The 23,989-nt window shown below is 61.5% G+C and overlaps 1 protein-coding gene across 1 annotated transcript in view; it reads right to left on the reverse strand.

The window, feature by feature from the left end:
* Positions 1-1,243: 1,243 nt before the first annotated feature.
* The window catches only part of POU2F3 (POU class 2 homeobox 3), an 81,076-nt gene continuing 58,330 nt past the window's right edge, over positions 1,244-23,989 (reverse strand). The window contains exons 4-11 of the mRNA XM_036430250.2: positions 18,384-18,488; positions 17,370-17,472; positions 14,923-15,005; positions 12,263-12,445; positions 11,116-11,257; positions 9,726-9,862; positions 7,824-7,985; positions 1,244-1,335 (exon numbers count right to left, since the gene is read on the reverse strand). Of these exons, the coding sequence (XP_036286143.1) occupies positions 1,333-1,335; positions 7,824-7,985; positions 9,726-9,862; positions 11,116-11,257; positions 12,263-12,445; positions 14,923-15,005; positions 17,370-17,472; positions 18,384-18,488 (918 nt within the window). The 3' untranslated portion in view covers positions 1,244-1,332. The remainder of the gene's footprint in view (positions 1,336-7,823; positions 7,986-9,725; positions 9,863-11,115; positions 11,258-12,262; positions 12,446-14,922; positions 15,006-17,369; positions 17,473-18,383; positions 18,489-23,989) is intronic.

The following is a 23,989-nucleotide window of genomic DNA, read 5'->3' on the forward strand; positions in this document are numbered from 1 at the left end:
TAACCCTCCCCCCCACACACACACACCAGCTCCTAACCCTACCCCCCCCCCACACACACACACCAGCTCCTAACCCTAACCCTCCCCCCACACACACACCAGCTCCAAACCCTAACCCTCCCCCACACACACACCAGCTCCTAACCCTAACCCTCCCCCCACACACACCAGCTCCTAACCCTAACCCTCCCCCCACACACACCAGCTCCTAACCCTAACCCCCCCCCCACACACACACCAGCTCCTAACCCTAACCCTCCCCCTCCCCCCTCTACACACACACCAGCTCCAGGAACCCTGCGGAGGAGAGTCTTGGACCCAGGAGGCTGCTTCCCTGTCCCTGTGCCCTCTCGCTGTGCAGCCGGTGCGAACTGGCAGGAGGTGGAACCCTATGCCCAGGGAGCGACTGGCCTTGGACAGGAGGCCTGGGCCTGTCCCCTGCCCAGGCTCCTGCCCAGAAGGCTCAGTGGCTGAGCCCCTTTTTGAACCGGCTCCCTGGGGCCAGGCCCCTCCCTCCATCCCCTCCCCTTGTCTGACTGCAATCCCCTTCTTCCCAAGGCCCAGGCCCGCCCCTCTGCTGGGGTCCCACAGCCCCCCATCCCCACCCCACAGGCCCCCCTCCCCACCCCACAGGCCCCCGCCCCTCAGCCCCCCTCCCCACCCCACAGGCCCCCCTCCCCACCCCACAAACCCCCCTCCCCACCCCACAGGCCCCCCTCCCCACCCCACAGGCCCCCCGCCCCTCAGCCCCCCCTCCCCACCCCACAGGCCCCCGCCCCTCAGCCCCCCTCCCCACCCCACAGGCCTCCGCCCCTCAGCCCCCCTCCCCACCCCACAGGCCCCCGCCCCCTCAGCCCCCCTCCCCACCCCACAGGCCCCCGCCCCTCACCCCCCCTCCCCCCCCCACAGGCCCCCGCCCCTCAGCCCCCCTCCCCACCCCACAGGCCCCCACCCCTCAGCCCCCCTCCCCATCCCACAGGCCCCTCTCCCGCCCCACAGGCCCCCCTCCCGCCCCACAGGCCCCCACCCCACAGGCTCCCGCCCCACAGCCCCCCCTTCCGCCCCACAGGCCCCCCTCCCCGCCCCACAGGCCCCCCTCCCGCCCCACAGGCCCCCGCCCCTCAGCCCCCCTCCCCGCCCCACAGGCCCCAGCCCCACAGGCCCCCCTCCCCGCCCCACAGGCCCCAGCCCCACAGGCCCCCGCCCCACAGGCCGGGGCCCAGGCTCACCCTGTGGCGCCCAGGCCGGCAGCGGCCTTGCTGCTGTGCTGCGGGGTGGGGAGTCCAGTGCCAGGTGAGGAGGGCCTGCTGCCCCCGGGGGAGCAGGACGAGGTCACTGGGGTGAGGAGAGGCAAACGGGTCACATGGCTGCTCCTGCAGGGACCCCAAAGGGCTCTCGCCCTCCCCTGCCCCGCGCACCCACCAGCCCTGCCTTCTTGGCAGGCGCACCCAGACCGGGTCCTGCCAAGGCTCCCCTCTACCCAGGCCCCCGGAGTCGCCCGGCTGGTCCTGGACACCAGCAGGCGGAGGCCAGAGCCGGGCACCCTGGCGGCAGGCACCCAGCCCCAGATGGGGAGGGGAGTCAGGAACCATAGGAGGGAAGGGAGAGGGAGGGGGAGGGGATGGGGCTGGGAGGGGGGCTGGGAGGAAGGGAGGGAGGGGAGGGGGCTCAGAGGAAGGCAGGGGGAGGGGAGGGGGCTGGAAGGGAGGGGGAGGGGAGGGGGCTGGGAGGAGGGGATGGGGAAGGGAGGGGGGCTGAGAGGAAGGGAGGGGGGCTGAGAGGAAGGCAGGGGGAGGGGAGGGGGCTGGAAGGGAGGGGGAGGGGAAGGGGCTGGGAGGGGGGAGGGGGGCTGGGAGGAAGAGAGGGAGGGGAGGGGGCTGGAAGGGGGGGAGGGGGGCTGGGAGGAAGGGAAGGAGGGGAGGAGGCTGGGAGGAGTGCTGGCAAGGTGCAGGGAGGCGCTAGGAGCAAAGAAGGGAAGGGCCCAGAATCCCACTCGCTGGAAGTGCACAGACCCCTGGCCAGGGCGCACAGGCTGACCCCCTCGGCCTCTGCCGCTCAGGGCTTCCCTGGGGCTCACCTGTCGCAGGCAGCGTGCCGTGCCCGGGAGGCAGCGCCATGGGGCCCAGAGGCCCAGAGGGGGACACCTGCAAGGCAACGTGGGCGTCAGTGTCCGCACCCGCCCTGTGCCGCCCGGGCGCCCGTGCTGGGCCCGGCGCCCAGGCCCATTCCCAGCCCTCACCCACACCGCCCCATTCCCAGGCCCCGCCACTCTGTGTGGCCGGCCAGCCCGGTCCAGGGTGTGCTGGAGGCTCAGCAATGGGAGGAGCACTCCCCGACCGACGGACCAACAGACCGACCGACCACCGACCGCTGCCTCCTGCTTCTGCTCAGGGGCCCTGGCAGCCTCCCAGGTGGCCCCGGGGAGCTGGGCTTTGGTCTCTGAAGCTTTTTAATTTTGCCTGGAGCCCTCACCGCACCCCCAGTGCGGGCTCTGCAGGCGGGAGGTAAGGTGGCACGCCCTCCACACAGCACACACACACACACACACACACACACACACACACCCCGCTTCCTAGCCCAAGCGGATGGCCTCTGAGCAGACCTGGGAGCCCGGGTCTGGCGAAGCAGCAGCCCTCCCCTCACAGCGCCATGGCGCCGCCTGGCGGAGTGAGGCTGGACCCCAGCCCTGCCTCCCTGCGGGCTGCAGGGCCGCCAGCCCAGGGCAGCGTGGGCACGCGCCCACAGGGGGCAAGGCGACTTTGAAGGGGGGCAATTCAAGAATGAGCTATTAACAGTGAATTTTTTCATTTCTTCTGGTTCTAGGGGCCTCATATACACTATGTATGTATATATTCTGGCATATTTATGCATTTCAGTTGTCTGTTATATGTTTTGAAACTTTATTTGCTATTTTTTCCTATCACTTCATATTATTATTACTTTTTAAAATGATTTCTTCCTTAGTACTTAACCTATCTTTTATTTATTTTTCTCTCTCATGGATGCCATGCTCTCTGGAAGCTTGTATAGACCAAGGTCGTGGCCTCTTGGGCGTCCTGCTGGTGGACAGCTCCCTTCCTGAGGAATCACTCTGGGCCTCGGGCGTCAGATGCTCGGGGGGCGTGGCCAGAAGGAGGCTGGGACCATCGCTCCCAACGCTGTGCCCCTGTGGCCCGCTCGGGCGCTGGAGAGGGGGTCGGGGGGCGCTGAGCCGTGCGGAGGGCGGGTGACCTTACCTGCCGCCTGCCAGAGCCCGCATGGGGGGGTGCAGTGAGGGCTCCAGGGCTGTCTCCCCCCCCCCCACGCTGACAGGAGAGCTCTGATGCCTTTTGAAGAAGATTTGAAAGGAGTTCTGCTCAGGGAGCTGCATTTAGCCCCCCCCCCCCCTTTGGTAACACCCTTTCCAGCAGGAGGCATCAGGGCCCCCCTGGCTGCTCCTGGCATTTGCTGCCTTTGCACAGCAAGGGGCAGGCATGGGACAGCCAGGAAGATGTGCGATCAGGAATCTCTCCTCCCCTCCCTGCTGCGGAGCCCAATCATCTCATTGCTTTTAAATAAACAATGTGTTCAGTCACCGTGAGCAGCTTCTAAGAAGTTTCCTTCTGGAGACAGCTATGCATGTGCAAGCAGGCATACATATGGTTTCCCCTTTTTAATGCTAAAATGGTTAAATCTTTATTGTGGAGAGTATCACAGATGTCCCCCATGCCCCCTCACTGCAAAACTGTCTGTGTCCATGGACCATGCACCTAGGCACGCGAGGCCTTCTGCTACTCCCGGCCCCTGCTCCCGCCTCCGGCCCCTGCGCCCGCCTCCGGCCCCTGCGGCCTGCAGCCTGGCCCTGCGCCCGCCTCCGGCCCCTGCGCCCGCCTCCGGCCCCTGCGCCTGCAGCCTGGCCCTGCGCCCGCCTCCGGCCCCTGCGCCCGCCTCCGGCCCCTGCGGCCTGCAGCCTGGCCCTGCGGCCTGCAGCCTGGCCCTGCGCCCGCCTCCGGCCCCTGCGCCCGCCTCCGGCCCCCGCGGCCTGCAGCCTGGCCCTGCGCCCGCCTCCGGCCCCCGCGGCCTGCAGCCTGGCCCTGCGCCCGCCTCCGGCCCCTGCCCCCGCCTCCGGCCCCTGCGCCCGCCTCCGGCCCCTGCGGCCTGCAGCCTGGCCCTGCGCCCGCCTCCGGCCCCTGCGCCCGCCTCCGGCCCCTGCGCCCGCCTCCGGCCCCTGCGGCCTGCAGCCTGGCCCTGCGCCCGCCTCCGGCCCCTGCGGCCTGCAGCCTGGCCCTGCTCCCGCCTCCGGCCCCTGCGGCCGCCTCCAGCCCCTGCTCCCGCCTCCGGCCCCTGCGGCCTGCAGCCTGGCCCTGCTCCCGCCTCCGGCCCCTGCGCCCGCCTCCGGCCCCCGCGGCCTGCAGCCTGGCCCTGCGCCCGCCTCCGGCCCCCGCGCCCGCCTCCGGCCCCCGCGGCCTGCAGCCTGGCCCTGCGCCCGCCTCCGGCCCCTGCTCCCGCCTCCGGCCCCTGCGCCCGCCTCCGGCCCCTGCGCCCGCCTCCGGCCCCTGCAGCCTGGCCCTGCGCCCGCCTCCGGCCCGTTGGTTCACTAGAGGCCTGTGCGGTGTGATCAGGACCTGGCCTGCCTGCCTCAGAGCGTGCTGTCCGCCCGCCATGGCCGCAGAGGCGAGGGCCTCTTGGCCGTCTGCCGCGTCTGCCCACTCGCCTCTCTGATGGGGTGCTGTGGAGAGCATCTCCTCTCAGGGGCGCAGGAAGCCGCCCTGGTCCCAGAGACACTGCCGTGGGCCAGGAAGACAGCAGACACGCCCTCCTCAGAGCCCAAGAGCCTCAGCACACGTCCCTCCTCGTCCCCCCGCGGCCTGTGGGCCCGGGGGCTGGCTGCCAGGCGCCGGCCCAACGTGCTGAGAGGGAGTCAGGCTCCGTGGACCAGCGGCTCAGGGCTGAGCGTGAACCTAGGAGCCAGGAGGTCACCGTTCAATCCCTGATCAGGACACAGGCCTGGGTTGTGGGCTCCATCCCCAGTGTGGGGCCTGCAGGAGGCAGCCGATCCATGATTTCCTCTCATCATGGATGTTTCTGTCTCTCTCCCTCTCCCTTCCTCTCTGAAATCAATAACAATATTAGAGAGAGAGAGAGAGAGAGAGAGAGAGAGAGCCGCACTCTCCACAGCCCCTCCGAGCCCGTGCCCTGGGTGGTGGGACCGCAGTGAGCACCTGTCTGCCATCTGCTCTAAACAAACCGTCTTCAAGGTCCTGGCTCAGGTTTCTTACGGCCGAGGACGCCCCACAGCTGCGGCCAGCTTGTTCGTCACATTCTCACTCATTCCTGCGTCCAACCCCCTCACGCCTTCCCTGCTGCCTCTCTCCCAGCCGGTGCCCTCTCCTCCCTGTCCTCCCAGCTCCCCGCCCCCCACCTCACTCCCTGCTGTCAGTGTGAACAGCCTTCCTCAGAGGAGCTCCCCTCGCAGCACTCCGGCGGACCAGATCCCTCCATGCCTCATGGAGGCTCAGCGCGGCCTTCCCGTCTGCCTTCCCTGCTGGCTGGGAGCGCCGGGGGCCAAGCACTGGGTGCTCAGGAGGCGTGTGAGAGGGAATGGTGGCTGAATGTCATGTGGCTTCCAACTTGAAATTTTAATGGACTCCCGTAGTTTTTAGAGTATTTTGGTATCAAGGCTCATCATGACCCGGCTCTCGTCAGTCTCTGTCTTAGTCCCAAACCCTCTGCTCCCACCGGACGGAAACCCGTGTTTCCCCAAAGGATGTGTTGTTTGGAACTCCCTGCTCCTCACGGCCGCCCCCGCCCCACCAGCCTTCTTCCTGCTCACTCCTCAGCTCTCCACAGCGCGCGGGCCTCGCAGCCGGCCTGCTGCTCGTCAGAGTTCCTGGCGCCCCTTCACTGACCCCTCCGCCCATCTCCTTCCATCTCGCCGTCCGCACCCCTGCGCCCTTCCTCCCCGCCGAGCCGGGGACTGGGCTCGCCTCTGTTTCTTCTGTCCAGACCCCACCGTGAGCTCCTTCCCACCCAGGATCTCAGCTTATTCCAGCCTCCCCCTGACCTCTTGATCCCAGGCCCCCTGAGCATCATCATAAAGGAAAGAACAGAGACGGCCACTCTCCATCCCCACGCGACTCCTCCCACGTCCGCTTGTCCATCAATGGCGTCGCCATCTACCAGCCCAGTCTGACCACCCCAGGCCGTCTCCCTCCTTCACTGCTCCCCACGCCCCCACTCCCCGCCTACCAGCCATCACCGAGTGACCCCGCCTTCTGACGCTCTCCTGGATCTTCCCCCGTTGGTACCACTTGGTTTTGCTTCAGCCTTCATTTCTCCACTGAGAACCCCCAGCCTCTCAAACCGCCGCTTGCACTGGCGTGAGGATGATCGTTATTCTAAAAGGCAGATGTGGTCACGCAGTGCCTGCCTAACACCCTCAGGCTCTCTGAGCCCGTAAGCGTCAGCACTGCGCAGCGCCCGTGTGACCTGTCCAGCCTCACCATTCTGCATCCCTCCCCAGGAACCACCTTCAGTGCCATGAAGGTGCCACCGTCCTCCCTGGCCGGTCCTCGTTCCCACCTTCCCCGTCCTTTTGCCTCTTCACTCCTTCCTGCCTCTGGGACTGAGCCGGGCGCGGAGGGCCTCCTGGGGGAGCCTTCCCTCGCCGCCGCCTCCCGAGGCTGACTCCACGTGACACACGCTCTCCTGGAGAAACCCTCACGTGGTGTGTCCTGTGCTCACGTGGCTGTTCCCCTGTGAGGCAACGGGCCTCTGACAGAGCCACAAACGATGGAGAGAGTCAACAGGCCTGGTGAAGCAATGAGCAACAGCGGGTTTTGTGGAACAGCTCTGCCCGCCCGGACAAGGCTGAGTGCTGTCCGTCCTGGAGTGCCACAGGCTCAAGGGCATCCCATTGTCTCCAAGGACCTTACCCTTCACCCACCCCACCCCTGAGGATGGATAGGACTTCCCACCGCACCTCTGGGCATCATCTTCCCTCCACACTGCCACGCTGCCTGCCCCATGCTGCTACAGCCCCACGGCTCGCTGCAGACAGAGCTGTCCACTTGACACTCCTCTGCGGGGTCTAGGAGTCATGTCCAGCTTTCTGCAACCAACTCTAGATTCTTCGTTTCCCTCTCACACCTGTTCCTCCCGAGTCTTCGTCACCTCAAGCATGGCAGACCGCCCAGCCAGCTGCCCAGGCCAGACCCTGGTCTCCTTCCCCCGGTTCCTCAGGCCCCTGTGAGCGCTGGGCACGTCTTGCTGGCTCCGCAGGTGAAGTCGATTCAGATCCAATTGCTTCGCCTCACCGCCTTGGCTACCACCCCAGCCCAAGCCTCCAGAACCCAGCCTGAGCACGCAGCTCTGGCCCCCTGTCCCCTCCGTGGTTCTCAGCCGCGCGTGTCCGGCTCCGGCTTCTCTGCTCAGAGTTCTCCAGCGGCTTCTTCCACCCAAAGCAGCCGGGTCCTTCCAAGCCCCGGTGCCTGCTTCCTGCCCCTCTCCCGTCAGCGCCTCCTTCTGGCCTCCTCCCTTGCTCTGCCCGCCGCACTGGCACTCTGGCTGCTCCAACTGCCCGGCAGCCTCCTCACCGGTCCCTCTTCCCTGGGAGGTCTCTGCGCGAACGGCACCTCCCCAGAGTGACCGCTCTGTGGAAACAGCTCCTCACCATCACTTTCTCTCTCCTCACCCTCCATTCTCCTTGATATTAAATACTTACTGCACAGCACCTATCTGCGGATTTATTTACATCCCCGGGATGGAGAAGACTGCCCTCCGGGCATCGGCCGCAGTGCCCGCAGGCAGCTCACGCTCTCCCTCTAACCCACACCAGCACTCACCAGACGGGACGTGTAGACGGGTGGTTTGACGGGTGTGGCCACAGGACAGTTGATCCGCTTCTCCTTTTGGCGTCGGTTGCAGAACCAGACCCTCACCACCTCCTTCTCCATGGACAGCTGTTCTGCAATCATGGAGATCTCCTCCGAGCTGGGTTTGGGGTTCTACAGAAACCAAAGGGGGAGAGTGGTCAAGAGAAGAAGGGAGTAGGGTCAAGAATTGGGGGTGGGGGACAGATGCTTCATGGAAACAGGATAAAACAACAGATGGATCAAAAGCTTTAGAATCAGACCTAGATGGAATGCTCGGTCATCCCTTCCTGTGTGTTCTTAGCCGCTGTGAGACCAGAACAGCAATGCCTGCCCGGAAGGATTGTGGGAGGATTAAGTGAGACAATGTGTGTCAGGGGTGCACACGGGCCTGGCACAGCTCTTCCCTTGCTCCTTTCTTCCGGAGCAGCTCTGCTAGAAGAGTCACGTGAGGACAGGAGCTCCAGTGCCCTCCTCTGCGTTCTGTCTTCACAACCTGGTGTTTCTCTGTGGCCCTGCCTCCTGCCCTGCCCCACACAGGAAAGGATAACGCTAGCCCTGAGCACTGCAGAGACTGCAAACACAGGCAACATTTGCCCGGCCAGGGTGGCTCAGTGACTGAGAGCTGACCTATGAACCAGGTCAGGAATTCGATTCCTGGTCAGGGCACAGGCCCGGGTTGCAGGCTCCATCCCCAGGGTGGGGCATGCAGGAGGCAGCCAATCCATGATTCTCTCTCATCTTTGATGCTTCTCTCTCTCCCTTCCTCTCTGGAAGCAATAAAAATACTTTTTAAAAATATATATAGATCACACTCTAGTTCTGCTCCCCAACACCCGTCTCTGACATCTGCCCTCGTCTCTCCCTCCGACGCCTTCCCGGAGGCCCTCCTGGTGCTCTGAGAACCTGAGGCAGAAGGAAAGCCAGCTCTTGCCACCCTGCCAGCAGGATGCAGCCTCCAGCTCTTTGGCCGCTTACGGGCGGCCGGCCTGGGCCTGGGTCTGCGCGACTGATGGAGGCCAAAGCATATCCTGGTACCCAAAGGCCCTGATAGAAGCTCTGGACCAAACCTGTTTTCCTCTCTTCTCTCCCCCAGCTCCCAGGGGACACAGAGTTGATATTATTATATTAGCTTCAACATACAGGTTTTAGACTACGCTTTGGCTCCTCCTTAAAAACTGTATGCATGTAATATGATTGCAAATATTTAAATGTGTGTGGAAAAGAGAAATAGAAGGAAACACAGGTAGATGGCATTTGATGATGAGTTTCCCCTCCATCCCTGTCTTTTCCTAATTGTGTACGCTAAGCATTTGTTACAGTTATAATTTGAAGAATACAAAACAATGCACAGGAAGTGGAGAATTTCTATACAACGCCCTTCTGTGCTCCCTCCACTTCAACTGGACAGAGTGCTGCACGCTTCTGGGAATCTGTATCCCATTGTGTTTGTTTTTTTAAAATATATTTTTATTGATTTCAGAGGGAAAGGGAGAAGGAGCGATAGAAACATCAATGATGAGAGAGAATCATTGATGGGCTGCCTCCTGCACGCTCCTCCTGGGGACTGAGCCCACAACCCAGGCATGTGCCTTGTCTGGAATCGAATCCGGGACCCTTCAGTCTGCAGTCTGAGGCTCTATCCACTGATCCACACCAGCCAGGGTAATATTCCATTCTTTAAATCTCCAGTGGAAGGGGTGACGGGCCCTGGATAGGCATCAGGGCAAGAAGGGTGAGTGGGGGAAGAAGTTCCTGGGGTGTGAGAGGATGGGCAGTCTGCCACCTGCTGTCTACAGAGGGGGTGCTTTCTAGCCTCTTCCCAAGACCAGCCTGAGCTGCTCCCCCACCGCTCCCCGCCGAGGGGCCACTCACATCCTGAAACCTCTTCTCCAGGCTCAGGCGGATGTTGGTCTCGATGCTGGTGCGTTTCTTCCTCTTCCTCCCGAACACCTCGGTGAGGGTGGGGTACGCGCTGGGGGCGCTCACTGAGGGGTCTGTGGGGGAGGACTCTGGGGGAGACGGGAGGAAGGGAAGGGAAGGGAGTGGCAGCCATCCGGCTGAATGGACTTGAGGTTCAGTGATTCTCCAGGGTGGTGGCTCCCCAGCGGTGTTTTCTGGATCGGCCCTCCCCCAGCCAGGGGGCCGGCCGGACAGAACCCTGCTCTCCTCGATGCTCTGGGCAGGGGCCTCCGGGGTGTGCACCCGGCCCAGGGACCCCGGACGTGCAGGCATGTGCGGGCCCAGGGGCGTGGGCAGAGCTCCTGCGAGGGGGCTTGTGCTTTGTAAGCAGCCCCAGTGGGAACCCCGAATACTGGGTGAGCGGCGTGAGCCTGGGGCAACGCTGGTGCCGGGCCAAGGCTGCGGGGTGCACGGAGGAGTCTCCCTAGGGAGGACCCCGGCCCAGTGGGGACCCACTAGAAATGACCTTTAAGGTCCTTCCCAGGGGCCGCAGCTCTGGCTTCGACGCTGCTGTAAAAGCTGCGAGGGCCGTCTGTGGGGGCCGTCTTTGTCCTCCCAGGTGCCAAGTGAAAGGCCTTCCAAGAGGGTGGCATCCTGCTGCCCGCCTCCCGGTTTCCACAGCAATCACTCACCTCACTTCAACCTAACAGAGGCCTGGCCCTGCCTGGCTCTCTGCTCTGTCCCTCTCAGCCAGACCAGTGGTTCCCAATCAAGGGGGACTTGGTACCCGCCGGGGGCACCTGGCACTGTCCGGAGATGTAGTGGGAAGAAACCAGGGATGGTGCTGCCAGGACGGCCCACAGCACAGGAGTCTCTGGGCCGAATGTGGGTGGTGTGCGACCGAGCAGCTCTGACCCACCAACAAACCCTTGCCTCCGGCCGCCTCCACACCGGGCAGTGGGCTAACCGCTGACCAGGCTCCACGGCCAGGCTCTCCCCACCGCCTGTCTGGCTCCTCCGGGCCTTCTCACACCTCTCAGATCAGCCAGATAGCAGCCTCCTGTGGGGACTGCTCCGCCCCCTCGCCCCTCCCGCTGGTCCTGGGATGTGTCTGCTCTGCAGACCTGCCCCATGCGCTTCCTGAGAGCCTGAGGTCCGGGCGGCTGGGGAGGGGCTCGAGGTGTGCGTTTCCATGGCCACGGGAGCTGTGAGGCCTGCAGGGAGCTCCCCTCCCCGTGCCTGACTCCTCGCTCAGCCGGCTCCAGACTCCGAAGAAGGAGGGTGCGGGCATGGATGCCTAAAGCCCAGCAGATAAGGGCCCCTCCTGCAGGCTCTCCCAGGGCCGCCCCCGCCCGAGGCCTACCCGCGTCGCTCAGCCACTTCTCCAGCAGCGGCTTGAGCTTGCACATGTTCTTGAAGCTCAGGTTGAGGGCCTCGAACCGCGAGATGGTGGTCTGGCTGAAGTCGTTGCCGTACAGCTTCCCCATGGCCAGCCCCACGTCCCCCTGGGGGCAGGAGGGGAGAGAGGCTGCTTCTCTTCCAGGCCACCCGCCACCCCTGCCTACCGCCTCGGCTCCTTCCCGGCCCCCAAGATGGGAGCGGCCTGATTTCTCTTCAGGACTCTGTGGGCTCTGAGCTGAAGGCCTGGCCCCGCTCAGCCACCCCCCCTGCCCCCTCCACCGGCCCTGTGCTCAGCACAGTGCCGTCCACAGGCCCGGCTCCCCGCTCCACCAGCCCTGTGCTCACTCAGCACCGTCCACAGGCCCGGCTCCCCGCTCCACCAGCCCTGTGCTCACTCAGCACAGCGCCGTCCACAGGCCCGGCTCCCCGCTCCACCAGCCCTGTGCTCACTCAGCACCGTCCACAGGCCCGGCTCCCCGCTCCACCAGCCCTGTGCTCACTCAGCACCGCCCACAGGCCCGGCTCCCCGCCCCACCCGCCCTGTGCTCACTCAGCACAGCGCCGTCCACAGGCCCGGCTCCCCGCTCCACCAGCCCTGTGCTCACTCAGCACCGTCCACAGGCCCGGCTCCCCGCTCCACCAGCCCTGTGCTCACTCAGCGCCGTCCACAGGCCCGGCTCCCCGCTCCACCAGCCCTGTGCTCACTCAGCACAGCGCCGTCCACAGGCCCGGCTCCCCGCTCCACCAGCCCTGTGCTCACTCAGCACAGCGCCGTCCACAGGCCCGGCTCCCCGCTCCACCAGCCCTGTGCTCACTCAGCGCCGTCCACAGGCCCGGCTCCCCGCTCCACCAGCCCTGTGCTCATTCAGCACAGAGCTGTCCACAGGCCCGGCTCCCCGCTCCACCAGCCCTGTGCTCACTCAGCACAGCACCGTCCACAGGCCCGGCTCCCCCCTCCACCAGCCCTGTGCTCACTCAGCACAGAGTTGTCCACAGGCCCGGCTGCGAAGGGCTCACAACAGGCGCAGGACGGGCCTGCCCCGGCACGCCGAACTCGGGGTGCTCTTGAGACCCGGACGGGAGCCTCCTCTGCCTCCCCAGAAGCGAACCTGCGTGAAGCCCAGCTTGATGCGCCTCTGCTTGAAGGTCTTCGCAAACTTCTCCAGCTCCTCCAGGTCGCTGGGCTCGTCAGCCCCCCCGGGGCCCGGCAGGTGCTTGGGCCCCGGGAGGTGCTGGGGCGCTTCCAGGTGGGCGTCTAAGGAGGGTCCCGGCAGCCCGGGGCGCCCCGCTGCCTGGAAGACACACAGTCAGCACGTCCGGCCGAGTGCCAGCACCGGCACCGGCAGCACAGGGGGGGCCTGGCTGCGCTGAGCGCCTGTGCTGTCACTCGCAGGAGGCGGGAACCACGCTCCTAGGAAGGGCGAGCAGCCACCTAGGCCAGAGGGGCAAGCGGCAAGTGGGCCTGGAGTCCGCTGGCCGGTCTGTGAGGCACCGATTGGCGCCCTCCCGTGGGCTTTCTCCCAGGAGAGGAGCCAGAGGCTCGTGTGCAGGTTTGAGAGTGTGTTCTCGCCGGTGTTCGCCCAGCGGAGCTGGCTTCCTGCATGGAGCTCTGCACAGGACAGGCTCCCGCCTGGCATTTTACATCCTAGACCACCCGCTTCATTCAGTAGAGTGTTTGGGGGTTTGCTTTTCTTTTGTTTGTTTGTTTTGTTAACCCAAGGATATTTTTCATGATTTTTAGAGAGAGTGGAAGGGAGAGGGAGAATCAAAGGGAAACGCTGATGTGAGGGATTCATCCAAGTGAGAGAAACATTGATGCCAATTGGCTGCCTCCCACACGTGCCCAGACCTGGGCAGGGGATCACACCTGCAACCTCCATACCCTAAGTCCACGGGCCGACCTCTCTCCACTGAGCCACACTGGCGAGGGCTGCTTTTTTTTTTTTTTTTTTTTTTTTTTTTTTTTTAGCAAAGGCATTCCAGTGCTCTCTGAATGCACTGTGATCTCATTCATGGTTGTCAGGAGCACTTGCTTCTTTTGTTTATTTTCAGAGGAAAATGGATCCGTAAGCCTAGAATCCATGTTGTCCCCATTTGGGGTCAGGCATCTATTGGACCCTGAAGACATGGATCATCCCCAGGGAAGGAAGGACACCCAGCCGAGGGCTCAGCGCAGGCCTCTGCCCACGTGGCACCATGGCCTAAGCCCCCTCTGCTCTCTCCTCCCCGCTCACTCTCTGGACTGGGGCTAGCTGTGCCTTTTCTCATCCAAGACACTCAGGGTTACCATGACGACAGGTGTCATTATTTTGGGGATGCAAAGGACCTGAAGGAAGTTGAAGACTCTTCCCAGAGAAGGGCTTTTGGGGATTTAGGACGGCTGTCTATGCATCTGATCCCACTGATACAGACCAGACCCTCGGACACAGCTCTGTCTTCTTGAGACTTCCTTTTCATTCATTTATTTGTTCTTTTATCAGACAAATACCAAGTTCTTTGCTAAGGCCTTCACTTTCCCCCTTCACATCCAACTAGATGCCAATTAAATTGGTTCAACTTCCCCAACATCTCTCATTCACCCCTTGCCTCCATCTTACTGCCATTGCCCTAGGTCCGTGGTCAGCAAACTCATTAGCCAACAGAGCCAAATATCAACAGGACAACGATTGACATTTCTTTTGAGAGCCGAAAACTAACTTCTGTGCTTGGGCCACGAAGTTTCAATCGCACTGTATGTGCGTGCCCGCACGTGGTATTTTGTGTAAGAGCCACACTCAAGAGGCCAAAGAGCCGCATGTGGCTCGGGAACCACAGTTTGCCGACCATTGTCCTGGGCCAGTCGCTGTCAGTCCAGGATGCTCTTGGGAGCTTATGCTTCTAGTGTCCCATTCCCATGAGCCACTAGGTGGCGCTGTCCTCCCAGGTGCCCCTGCTGAGCCAGGCTCACAGTGATCCTTGGGAATCTCCATGCAGAGAAGGGGCATTGGGGTCCCTGCACACCCACTTCTGCAGAACCACCTGGGGCAGCTGTGCAGACGGGAGTGGCAGCCACAGCCGGTCACTCTGGCCGAGTGTGCCCAACATGGGGCTGCTTCGGCCCAGGCACAGAGAAGAGCCACTGCCTTTATGGTCTTGGGGCATCAGGCCAAGGGGCTCTGGTCCCCCCTCGGGGCGTATGAGCGCCAGGCTGGGTGGCCATCACTGTGGCGTCCTAGGGGAGCTAGCTGACTGCTGGTTTTTGTTTTTGTTTTGTTTTTTTAACAAGTTTTTTGTTTGTTTGTTTTTAACATATTTTATTGATTTTTTACAGAGAGGAAGAGAGAAGGATAGAAAGTTAGAAACATCGATCAGCTGCCTTTTGCACACCCCCTACTGGGGATGTGCCTGCAACCAAGGTACATGCCCTTGACCGGAATCGAACCCAGGACCCTTCAGTCCGCAGGCTGACGCTCTATCCACTGAGCTAAACCGGTTTTGGCTGGCCGCTGGTTTTGAGGTGACTGCTGCTAGGGCCTGGCTGGGGGCGGGGTGTCGGCACCATGGAGTGAGTGAGGCCAGGAGCTGGTCACTGGGTCCTCGTTCTGCCTCCACCTCTGACAGCGGCCCACCCTCCCTGGCTGTGGCTGTCATTCGCCCGCCTGCCAAGCGGGCGAGTCCCCTGCTACTCCCTCTTCCCCGGGGGTAAGAGCACAGCCGAGGGGCCGGAGGAAGACCAGGGGCTGAGCTCCGCCACACAGCACTCCCAGAGGACACCTGGGAGGGGGCTTACCTGGGACACCAGGCCGGGTCCAGGCTGTGGGAGGAGCAGGGAGCTTTGCTGCTGTGGAAAGGGGAGGAGATTGGGCTGCAGACCTGGTGAGAGGGGGACAGGGACAGGAATGAAAGCCCCTCGTGAAACCCCTGCAGCCTTGGAAGCCTGACCTCTCTCCTCACTCAACCCTTCCCCCCCAACTAATGAACCAAGTCCTGCAGCCCACCTCCAGCCTCCCGGGCACCACCACAGGCCGAGGCAGAGCAGACCCAGGGAGAAGCCGTGCCAAACCAGTCCTGCTGCGCCCGCCCGCCTGCCCGAGGCTGAGGAGGGCCTGCCATCTACTCTGAGGTGGACTCCGGGCTGCTGGAGAGACCCGAGGGAGGAGCTGCGGGTGTGAGGGCTACGGTTCCAGCTCAGCTGGGAAAGTCCTGCCTGGACAGCTCACAGGCCGCCCATCGGCAAGGGTGCCCGAGCACGCTGAGGGGCACTGGGGGACCCCAGGCCGGCACTTTACCCATGGGGAAGGGGCTGAGGGAAGGGAGAGCAGCCAGGACTCCCCTGCTCCACCCTCCCCTCCCCAGGGCCCGGTCCCCCAGGAGTCTCCTGCTTGGTGGTCATGCCAGGGACTTCCTCGGGAAGGCCATAGCCAGGCCTCTTGCTGCCACTCGGAGAGCGGCCGCCACACCCACAGCAGAAGGGGTTGCCGGCCGCTCAGCAGAGCTCAGCCTGAGTCTCTGTGGTCCCGAGCTGGCTTAGAGCACCGGCTGCTGTTACACACGCTCCTCAGTCTGAACAAGAAGCCAGGACTTTCTTCTTCTTCTTTTTGTTAATCGTCACTCGAGGATATTTTCCCATTGATTTTAAGAGAGAGTGGAAGAGAGAGGGAAAGACTGAGAGAAACATTGATGTGAGAGAGACATCGATTGGTTGCCACCCACATGAACCCCAACCAGGACCAAGGGGTCAGATCAACCAGCAACCAAGGTGCCCTTGAGTGCAGTCGAACCCAGGACCCTTCAGTCATCAGGCCGATGCTCCATCCACGGAGCCATCTGGCAGGGTGGTCTTTATTATTAAAATGAATGGGAAGAACCCGGCCTGGGAGGCTAATTGTGACCTCACAGCTGTGCTGTGTGTGGAAGTTACAAAGCCTTCTCCCTGCTTTACTTCAGGTGACCCTCCATCACCTCGGGAGGCAGAGTTTTACTATTTTTCTTTTTTATGGAGAAGGACATAAACCTCAAAGAGGTTAAGGTAAGTTTCCCAAGAATCACAGCTAATAATTTCTACCAATGAGCTTTTTTGACTCCAGATTTTGAATTGGGCTTTTAATTGTTTATTGTTTGCTCAGTATTATACATTGGCCTTATTGGCTACATGCATGGGCCAATTTCATATCACTGTTGACCAAAAAGATACCGAATTCAGCGCTACCTTCCCTTCCTGGCCCAGGAGTGTGATATGTATCATTCTGCCGAAGCAAATGCTTCAAGGTTCAAATATGCTCTGGCTCATCATGATGGGACACCCTGAGATGCGGGCAGCGCGGAGGGCAGGACCACAGCCCCATGACCTTGAATCCTGGAGCTTACACTCCGCCATCACGTTTGGGCAAGCTGATGGCTACAGGAGGCGGAGAGGTGACACAGTGGTGGGTCAAAAGCAAGGGTTTTAGACAGACAAATCTGGAACTTTCTAGAAGGCCACCAGAGGCATAATATGAGTACCCAGTGCACACAATTATAGTTTGAAAGATAAATCAGGAAAACCACTCAGCAGGCCTCCTGGCACATCATGCTCAAATGATGTTAGCGATTGTTATAAACATTCTGTATTTTATTTGTTTGTCTGTTTGCGTGTTAATCCTCACGTGAGGTGACTCTCCCATTGATTTTCACAGAGAGCAGAAGAGAGAGCGGGAGACAGAAAGAAGCATCGATGTGAGAGAAACATGCAGGCCAGGGCCAGGGCGGGGAGGAGCCTGCAACCCAGGCTTGTGCCCTTGACCAGAACTGAACCCGGGACCCTTTGGTCTACAGGCTGACACTCTATCCACTGAGCCACACTGGCCTGGGCACAGTTGTTATAAATCTAACCCCTTACTCTTGGCCAGGATATCTGGAGGTTATGTTCCTGCAGCCTGTGGGTGGCACTGCTGCTCCACCGAGGCCTCATGTCCAGCTTCCCGAGGGATGCGGAGAGAACTGGGGCGTCTGCACGGCATTTCCCAGGAGCCACTCCTTTTTGCACTGCCCAGGTCCTGCCTCCCCCCCTCCCTTTCAGCCTCAAGTGGCATGAAATCATGGAAGATGGGAGAAGGAAGAAGAGAAGGCCTGGAGGGGCAAGGAGGTCCCTGGCTCAGGCGTGATTGGGAAAAGCTGACCTACCAGCAGCGCTGGCCCCTCGCCCGGGTCCCAGCAGGCCCCGCCCAGCCGGCAGCAGGGCCGTGAGCCGGACCTCACCTTGCTGCCCTGGCTGGGCCTGAGAGAGCAGAAACTGCGAGACGGACTGCAGGTGGCTGGGAACCAGCACGAGCTGCTGCAGGGGGTGGAGGGGCGTCAGGTCCTGCGAGGGGAGAGACACGTCACAGGACTCACAGACTGGTCCTATCGCTGCCGCCGTCTGCTCCAGGTCCTCAGACGCCGAGTGTGCACAGTGACCGGGTCTGTGCCCTGCGCGTCCCAGGATCCGGGACGCAGCCGCTGCTGCTCCGCGAACGCTGGCCATCACGGTGCCCTGCAGCCTGGCCTGCTGTTTGACGTGTGTCAGTCCTGCCCCTTCCCCGCCCCCTCCCTGGAGACTGCAATGGCCTGGGGTGAGGCTAAGTCTTCTCACGTCTCAGACTTTACTCTGAACAACACGCAGTCCCAATTGTCCAAGTGTGAAAAACCTCGTGGCACTGGGCCGGTTTCTGGGCCCGAACCGTCCTTCCTGAGGAAGGCAGCAGTTCTTAGTTCTCAGGAAAACCCATGGGCCTCCACGAAAGTCCAACCCCGGGCTCCTCCACCAGCCCAGAGCATGGACATCCCAGCCCCAAGATTCCTCCCAAGCGGAGGAGGGCTGCACATTCGTTTTAAATGCGGCCAGAGAGGGGTTGCCTCTCGCCTCCGGGTGAGCCAGGCCGACAGGAGCCCCCAGGAGGCCTGCTCACACACTGTGGGCGGCCTGGGCGCCTCCTTCGCCCGGCCAGGCCCCCTCCGGTCCGGCTTTGAGGAAGCACTTGCAAGGGAGGGACGTGCGGGGTAGAAACGCCGTTAGCAGGGCTGCCCCAGCGCCAGGCCTGCGGGTTCTGCAGAGCTGCCTCCCTTCCCTCCCGGGAGGGACCTCCCTCCGTGACAGCCAGGCTTGTTTGGCAAGGACTGTCGGGAGCCTCCCTCCGCCCGCTCTCCAGCCTCTGCGCACCGCGCACCGCGGAGGTCAGCATTGTGCTGGGACGAGCCCGCGCCCACCAGGAGCACCAGGGCTCACGCATTTACCCCGGACACTTGGCTTCCGGGCATCATGGCAGGTCCCTGGCTCAGGGGGCATGGCCGGTGTGAGGGCATCTGCTGCAGGGAGTCGCTGAGGTCCTCGGTTTTGATCTGCAATGGAGGCAGGAGGGGCGGCTCGGTCTGGGCCTCCCAGGCCTACAGGAAGGGAAACTTAGAGAAGATCAGGGCAGGAGACCAGGGCTAAGTCAGCGAATAAGGAGCCAGCTCAGCCCGGCTTAGAGGTTGAGTGTTGACCTATGAGCCAGGAGGTCACGGTTTGATTCCAGCCAAAGGCACATGCCCGGGGTGCAGGCTCTGTCCCCAGGTAATGCTGGAAGCAGCTGATCCATGGTTCTCTCTCTTCACTGATGGTTCTCTCCCCATCTCCCTTCCTCCGAAATCAATAAGAATATATTAAATAAATAAAAGCAGCGCAGAGCCCACTGGGCGCCCCTCAGGCCCGAGGTGGGGCAGAGGGAGGGCCGGGCACGCCCTGCCGCGCCTCCCGGGGGGGGGGGGGGGGGGGGAGTGAGCGAGTAAGGGCTGGGGAGGAGAGGAGGTCCTTGGGGTTAGAACTTCTTTCCTGAGAGATGTGGTTCTGGTGTCATTCCAGAGCGCCCCTCACAGCAGCTTAGCGCCTCCCCTCTTCAACTCTCTGTCCACAGAGCCCCCCTTGTTCCTGTCCCCTGCAGCTGAGCGGCCCCTGCGGGGAGTGTCTCCCCTGCCCTCCGGCTTCCTCAGGGGGCGCCGCACAGCTCCCCCAGCCTCTGCCGGCGCCCTGGGGCGGGGGCACCAGGGCCGGCACCTCCCACGGAAGGCGCGGCGGCCCATGCCCGTTCTGTGCCCGTGTCCGTATCCGTGTCCATGTCCATGTCTGTGCTGTGCCCGTGCCCATGCCCGTACCGTGTCTGTGTCTGTGTCCGTGTCCGTGTCCGAGCTTATGTTCGTTTCCAGATCTGTGCCTGTGTCTGTGTCCGTGCCCGTGTTCATGTCTATGCCCATGTCTATGTCCATGTCTGTGCCTGTGTCCGTGCCCGTGTCCATGCCCGTGTCTGTGTCCATGTCCGTGTCCATGTCTGTGTCCGTGCCCGTGTCCGTATCCATGTCCATGTCCATGTCTGTGCTGTGCCCGTGCCCATGCCCGTGCCCGGGTCCGTGTCTGTGCCGTGCCCGTGCCCATGCCCATACCGTGTCTGTGTCTGTGCCTGTGTCTGTGGCCGTGCCCGTGTCCATGTCTATGCCCATGTCTGTGTCCATGTCCATGCCTCTGTCCGTGCCCATGTCCGTGTCTGTGTCTGTGCCCCTGTCCGTGCCCCTGTCCGTGCCCGGCTGCGCTGGGGCACTGGCGGGGACACCGGCATGGCTGTTTCCGCTGCTTTTAACTGAACTTGGGGCGGCTCCCAGGGACGGGCCTGTGGGAAGGCGGCTTCCGGGCTCGATGGCCGGGGGAGCCAGCGGGACACCGGCGGGAGCAGTGCCGCGGGGTGGGGGGCAGAGCACCGCGAGTGGAGCCGCAAGGCGACCCCAGGTCTCCGGACCGGGCTCTGTCCTCTGGCCCAAGGGAGAGGTGCCCTGCAAAGAGCAGGGCGGAGGGGGGGACGGAGGGGTGGTGGGCGCAGAGGGGCTTTCCAGAAACAAACAAAGCACCGCCCGCAGAAGGGCCCGCACAGCCCTTGCACCCCCCCCTGCCCCCCCCGCCCCTCGCACCCCCTCCCCCGGCCCCCCCCCGCACCCCCCCGGCCCCCCTCCCGCCTCCCCCCGGCCCGCCGCACCCCTCCACCCGCCCCTCCGCCCGTCCGTCCGCCTGTCCGTCCGCCCTGTCTGCTGGGCCCCGCCCCGCCGCCCCGCCGCTCCCCGCGGTCCAGCGCAGCCGCGGCGCTGGGTGAGCGGGAGCGGGTGCGGGGCTGAGGGTGTCAGGGTGACCATCGCCTCCAATCGGAGCGACTCCGGACTCCGCGGGTCAGGAAGCGCGGGGCCTGGGATGGAGCGAGCCCGCGCCGCCCGCCGGAGGCTGCGCCCAGCGCTCCCCATGGCCCCGAAGTGCCGGACCCCAGGCTGCCCGCCCCTCCCCGTGCAGGCCCGCGGGCCCGGGGCGGGGCCGGAGAGCCCGGGGCGGGAAGGGGCCCTGGCACAGGGCACGCAGGGGCCCCAGGGGAGGCACAGCCAACGCGGATGGGCACACGCTGGTGATGGAAGCGATCAAAGCTGCTGTCCTGGTTGCATAACTCGTTTGTGGAAAATGTTTCATAAACATTTCACAAGAAGGAGAATTTCAAAGCGCAAACATCTCTCAACCTGCCTTCAATTACAGGCAAGGTGTGTTTTTTCTCTCTTTCTCCCCTTCTCTCTTCCTGCCCAGCAGTAAGGAAGAGTTTCTGTTTTGTAACTGATTTATAAAGAGTTGGCAAAGGTTGCTCACAAAAATATCCTGAAAATACATTCCAAGTGGTAGAGTGGGGAGGCGGGAAGCTCCTCCAGATGGACAGCGAGAGAGCCGGGGCGCCGCCTCCCCGCCATGACCTCGCCAGACCACAGGCCAGCGGACAGTGCTGGGCCCTCTCCTGGGCAGCACCACTTCCAGAAACTCGTGGCTCCTCAGGAGGCTGGGCCCTGGGAGCTGCTCCCTCCTGAAAAGGAACTTTCCAGAAAGAAGTCCCTGCTCTTCCGGCTCTCACCCGCTCTGGAAATACAACGCGCTTATCAGTCTTGTGAGTAATGCATTGGCGTCGGCCCTGAGGACGCAGCATTGCTGATGCGGACACGTGTGGAAGGCGCCATTTAAAACCCCAGCACGGGAGGCCATGAATTCAAGTCTGAAAACTCGGGAAAGGGGCTGTGTTCTCATGAAGAACACATTCTCTTGCCCTGACTGGTGTGGCTCAGTAGACAGAGCATGGGCCTGCGGACGGAAGGGTCCAGGGTTTGATTCCTGGTCAGGGCATATGCTTGGGTTGTGAGCTCGATCCCCAGTAGGGTCCAAACAGGAGGCAGCCGATCAATGATTCTCTCATGTCACTGATGTTTCTCTCTCTGAAGTCAATAAGAAGATGTGTGTGTGTTTTAAAGAGCACAGCCTGGCGGCAGGCTCCGGTGTCCGTGCAGAGCAGGGGCGGTTCCCACGAGAGGCATCCACCCAGGTGAGAGCTGAGAGCACGCCGAGGCCAGCGGGAAGGAGGGGGGCAGAGACAGAGGAGAGGTGGAAGGGTTTCTAGGACAGAAAGTGTTGTAAAGGTTCATCCTTTACAATAAAGAAGCCGTTCCCCTCGGACTCTGCCTGCAGGCTGAGAGCACGGGAAGAATCGGAGACGCAGCCAGCCGGACTGCTCCTGACGGATGGCGGGTGCTGGCCTAGGTCTTCACTCTCTAGATCACACATTTCTGCGAGGTTCACCAGCAGAAAGCTACGCATTAACTTTAAAGTAGAAAAAATAAGGTTACAAATAGTAAGCACTGACAATGTTATCTACATGGAATTCTTTAGTGTACGAAGTGGCGGAGATGTTTCCTTAGCTGGTGAAAGGGAGTCTTCAGAGGTTAGGGGAGAAGTGTCTAAGTCAGCACACACAGTCCTGCAGCTATCAGATGTGCACAGTGTGTGCGTGCGTGTGTGTGTGTGTGTGTGTGTGCGTGCGCGCTCATGCGTGTTCTTTAAAAGCGATAGAGGGGGCCAAAGCTCTCGCCTTGCATCTCCGGTCGCTGACTTTCAGCCGAAACACCGGAGAGGCGGCCTGCACGCCTCACACAGAACACTTAAACACACCATTTAGGCCCATTTTCAGAATACTCCCATGTGACTAAAAAGACAGACAAAAGCCCAGGCCCATTTGGCTCAGTGGATAGAGCATTGGCATGCAGACTTAAGGGTCTTTGGTTCGATTCCAATCAAGGGCATGTACCTAAGTTGCAGGCTTGATCCCTGGCCCTGGTTGGGGCATGTGTGGGAGGCAACCAATCCATGTCTCACATGGATGTTTCCCTCTCTGTCTCCCCCGGTCTTCCACTCTCTGTAAAAGTCGGTGGGAAAATGTCCTCAGGGGAGGATTCACAGGAAAAAAGCAGGCAATGCCGTTACTGTTTTACAGAGGAAGGAAACTGGCTCACAAAACGGGGGAGATTTGTCCACGGTGCACAGCCAACTAGCAAGAGAGCCATGATTTGAGCCCATGTCATCTTTAAAATTCAGCACATCTTTCAAATTCCTTGGATTTTCCGAGGAAGTCTTCCCAAATAAGTGGATTCCAGTCACTAAGGTCTCTGGTCCCGCTCAGGCCTTGGCTTCAGATTTGGATGCATGTTGATTGGCGTCATTCTGAATGAGCTTTCCCTCACAGGGACTGCAATAGCTCTGCTTCCCCCAAAGAGGACCCGGCGAGAACTCAGGCCCTGACTCAGGCCAAGGTGCCCACCCTGGGCTGGGCGACTGACAGCGGCAGCCGCCTCCCGGAGCCCTAAACTGCTTTTGTTGCAGCTGCTTTTCCAGGTTTTAACTTCTTTCTCACAAACAGGGTTTTCACCTGCTACTGTTGGTATGCTTGCCTCTGGCAACCCCATATTCCACCTCAAATTTGCAGCTTTTATTTGCTATGTGGAAAAGTCAGATAAGTAAGTTCTTACAACTGTTTCTAAAATAAAATGTAAGGCCCGGGAGGCATGGCTCAGGGGTTGAGCATCAACCTATGGACCAGGAATCAGGACCAGGTTGAGCATTATCCTATGAATCAGGGTTTGATTCCCTGCCAGGCTATCTGTTGGGGTTGTGGGCTCCATCCACAACCCCGTGTGGGATGTGCAGGAGGCAGCCGATCAATGATTCTCTCTCATCACCAACATTTCTATCTCTCTCCCTCAGCCCCCCTCCTTCCCTCTCCCTTTCTTTCTGGAATCAATAAATATATACACATTAAAAAAAAAAAGTAAGGCCTGAGAAAGGGCTTGGCTTGAGGTCTCCTTCGCTTCCTCCCGATCCTCGGCTGGGCTCCAGTAGGCAAGGCTGCTGGCTCTCAGGTCAGTGAGGCACGAAGCAGCGCGCTCTCTCTCTCTCTCTCTCTCTCTCTCTCTCTCTCTCTCTGACAATGGGCTTGCCCTTCTGGTTTAATTTCTAGTGAGGACATATCTGTCCTGTTACCCTTGTTAGCCTGGGTCGGGACTCCAGGCACAATGGTTGGTTAAAACCACACAACTAGTGTCAGCTCATTTTCTATGGCTGGGGAGCAGTTCACAGACGTGTTACCCAAAGCCCATGAGGGATTCTCTCCACGCATGCTCCCTGTGAGAGGAGCGGACTTCTGATTTGTGCCGGTCTCGTGGTGGGGCTAACTGCCTGTGAAACTGTTCCTCAGCGCTTTCCTTTCTTTTCCACGGCACAATATGAAGATCACATGTGTCAAACACAAGGCCCGCGGGCCAAATCCGTCCCGCCAGATCTTGCAATGTGGCCCGCACCGCGCTGTCATCACTGCACTCTGCTGCGTTTCCATCACAATGACAGTTTATGACTGTTCAGTAAACCATTCGGCCCGCGATTTAGGCTGGATTTTAGATTTTGGCCCCTTCTCTGATTGAGTTCGTCACCCCTAATGAAGATACTGGTTCTGCACATTTATTCCCTGGCA

Source organism: Pipistrellus kuhlii, unplaced genomic scaffold (genome assembly GCF_014108245.1).
Source record: "Pipistrellus kuhlii isolate mPipKuh1 unplaced genomic scaffold, mPipKuh1.p scaffold_m20_p_104, whole genome shotgun sequence".
Classification (NCBI taxonomy): domain Eukaryota; kingdom Metazoa; phylum Chordata; class Mammalia; order Chiroptera; family Vespertilionidae; genus Pipistrellus; species Pipistrellus kuhlii.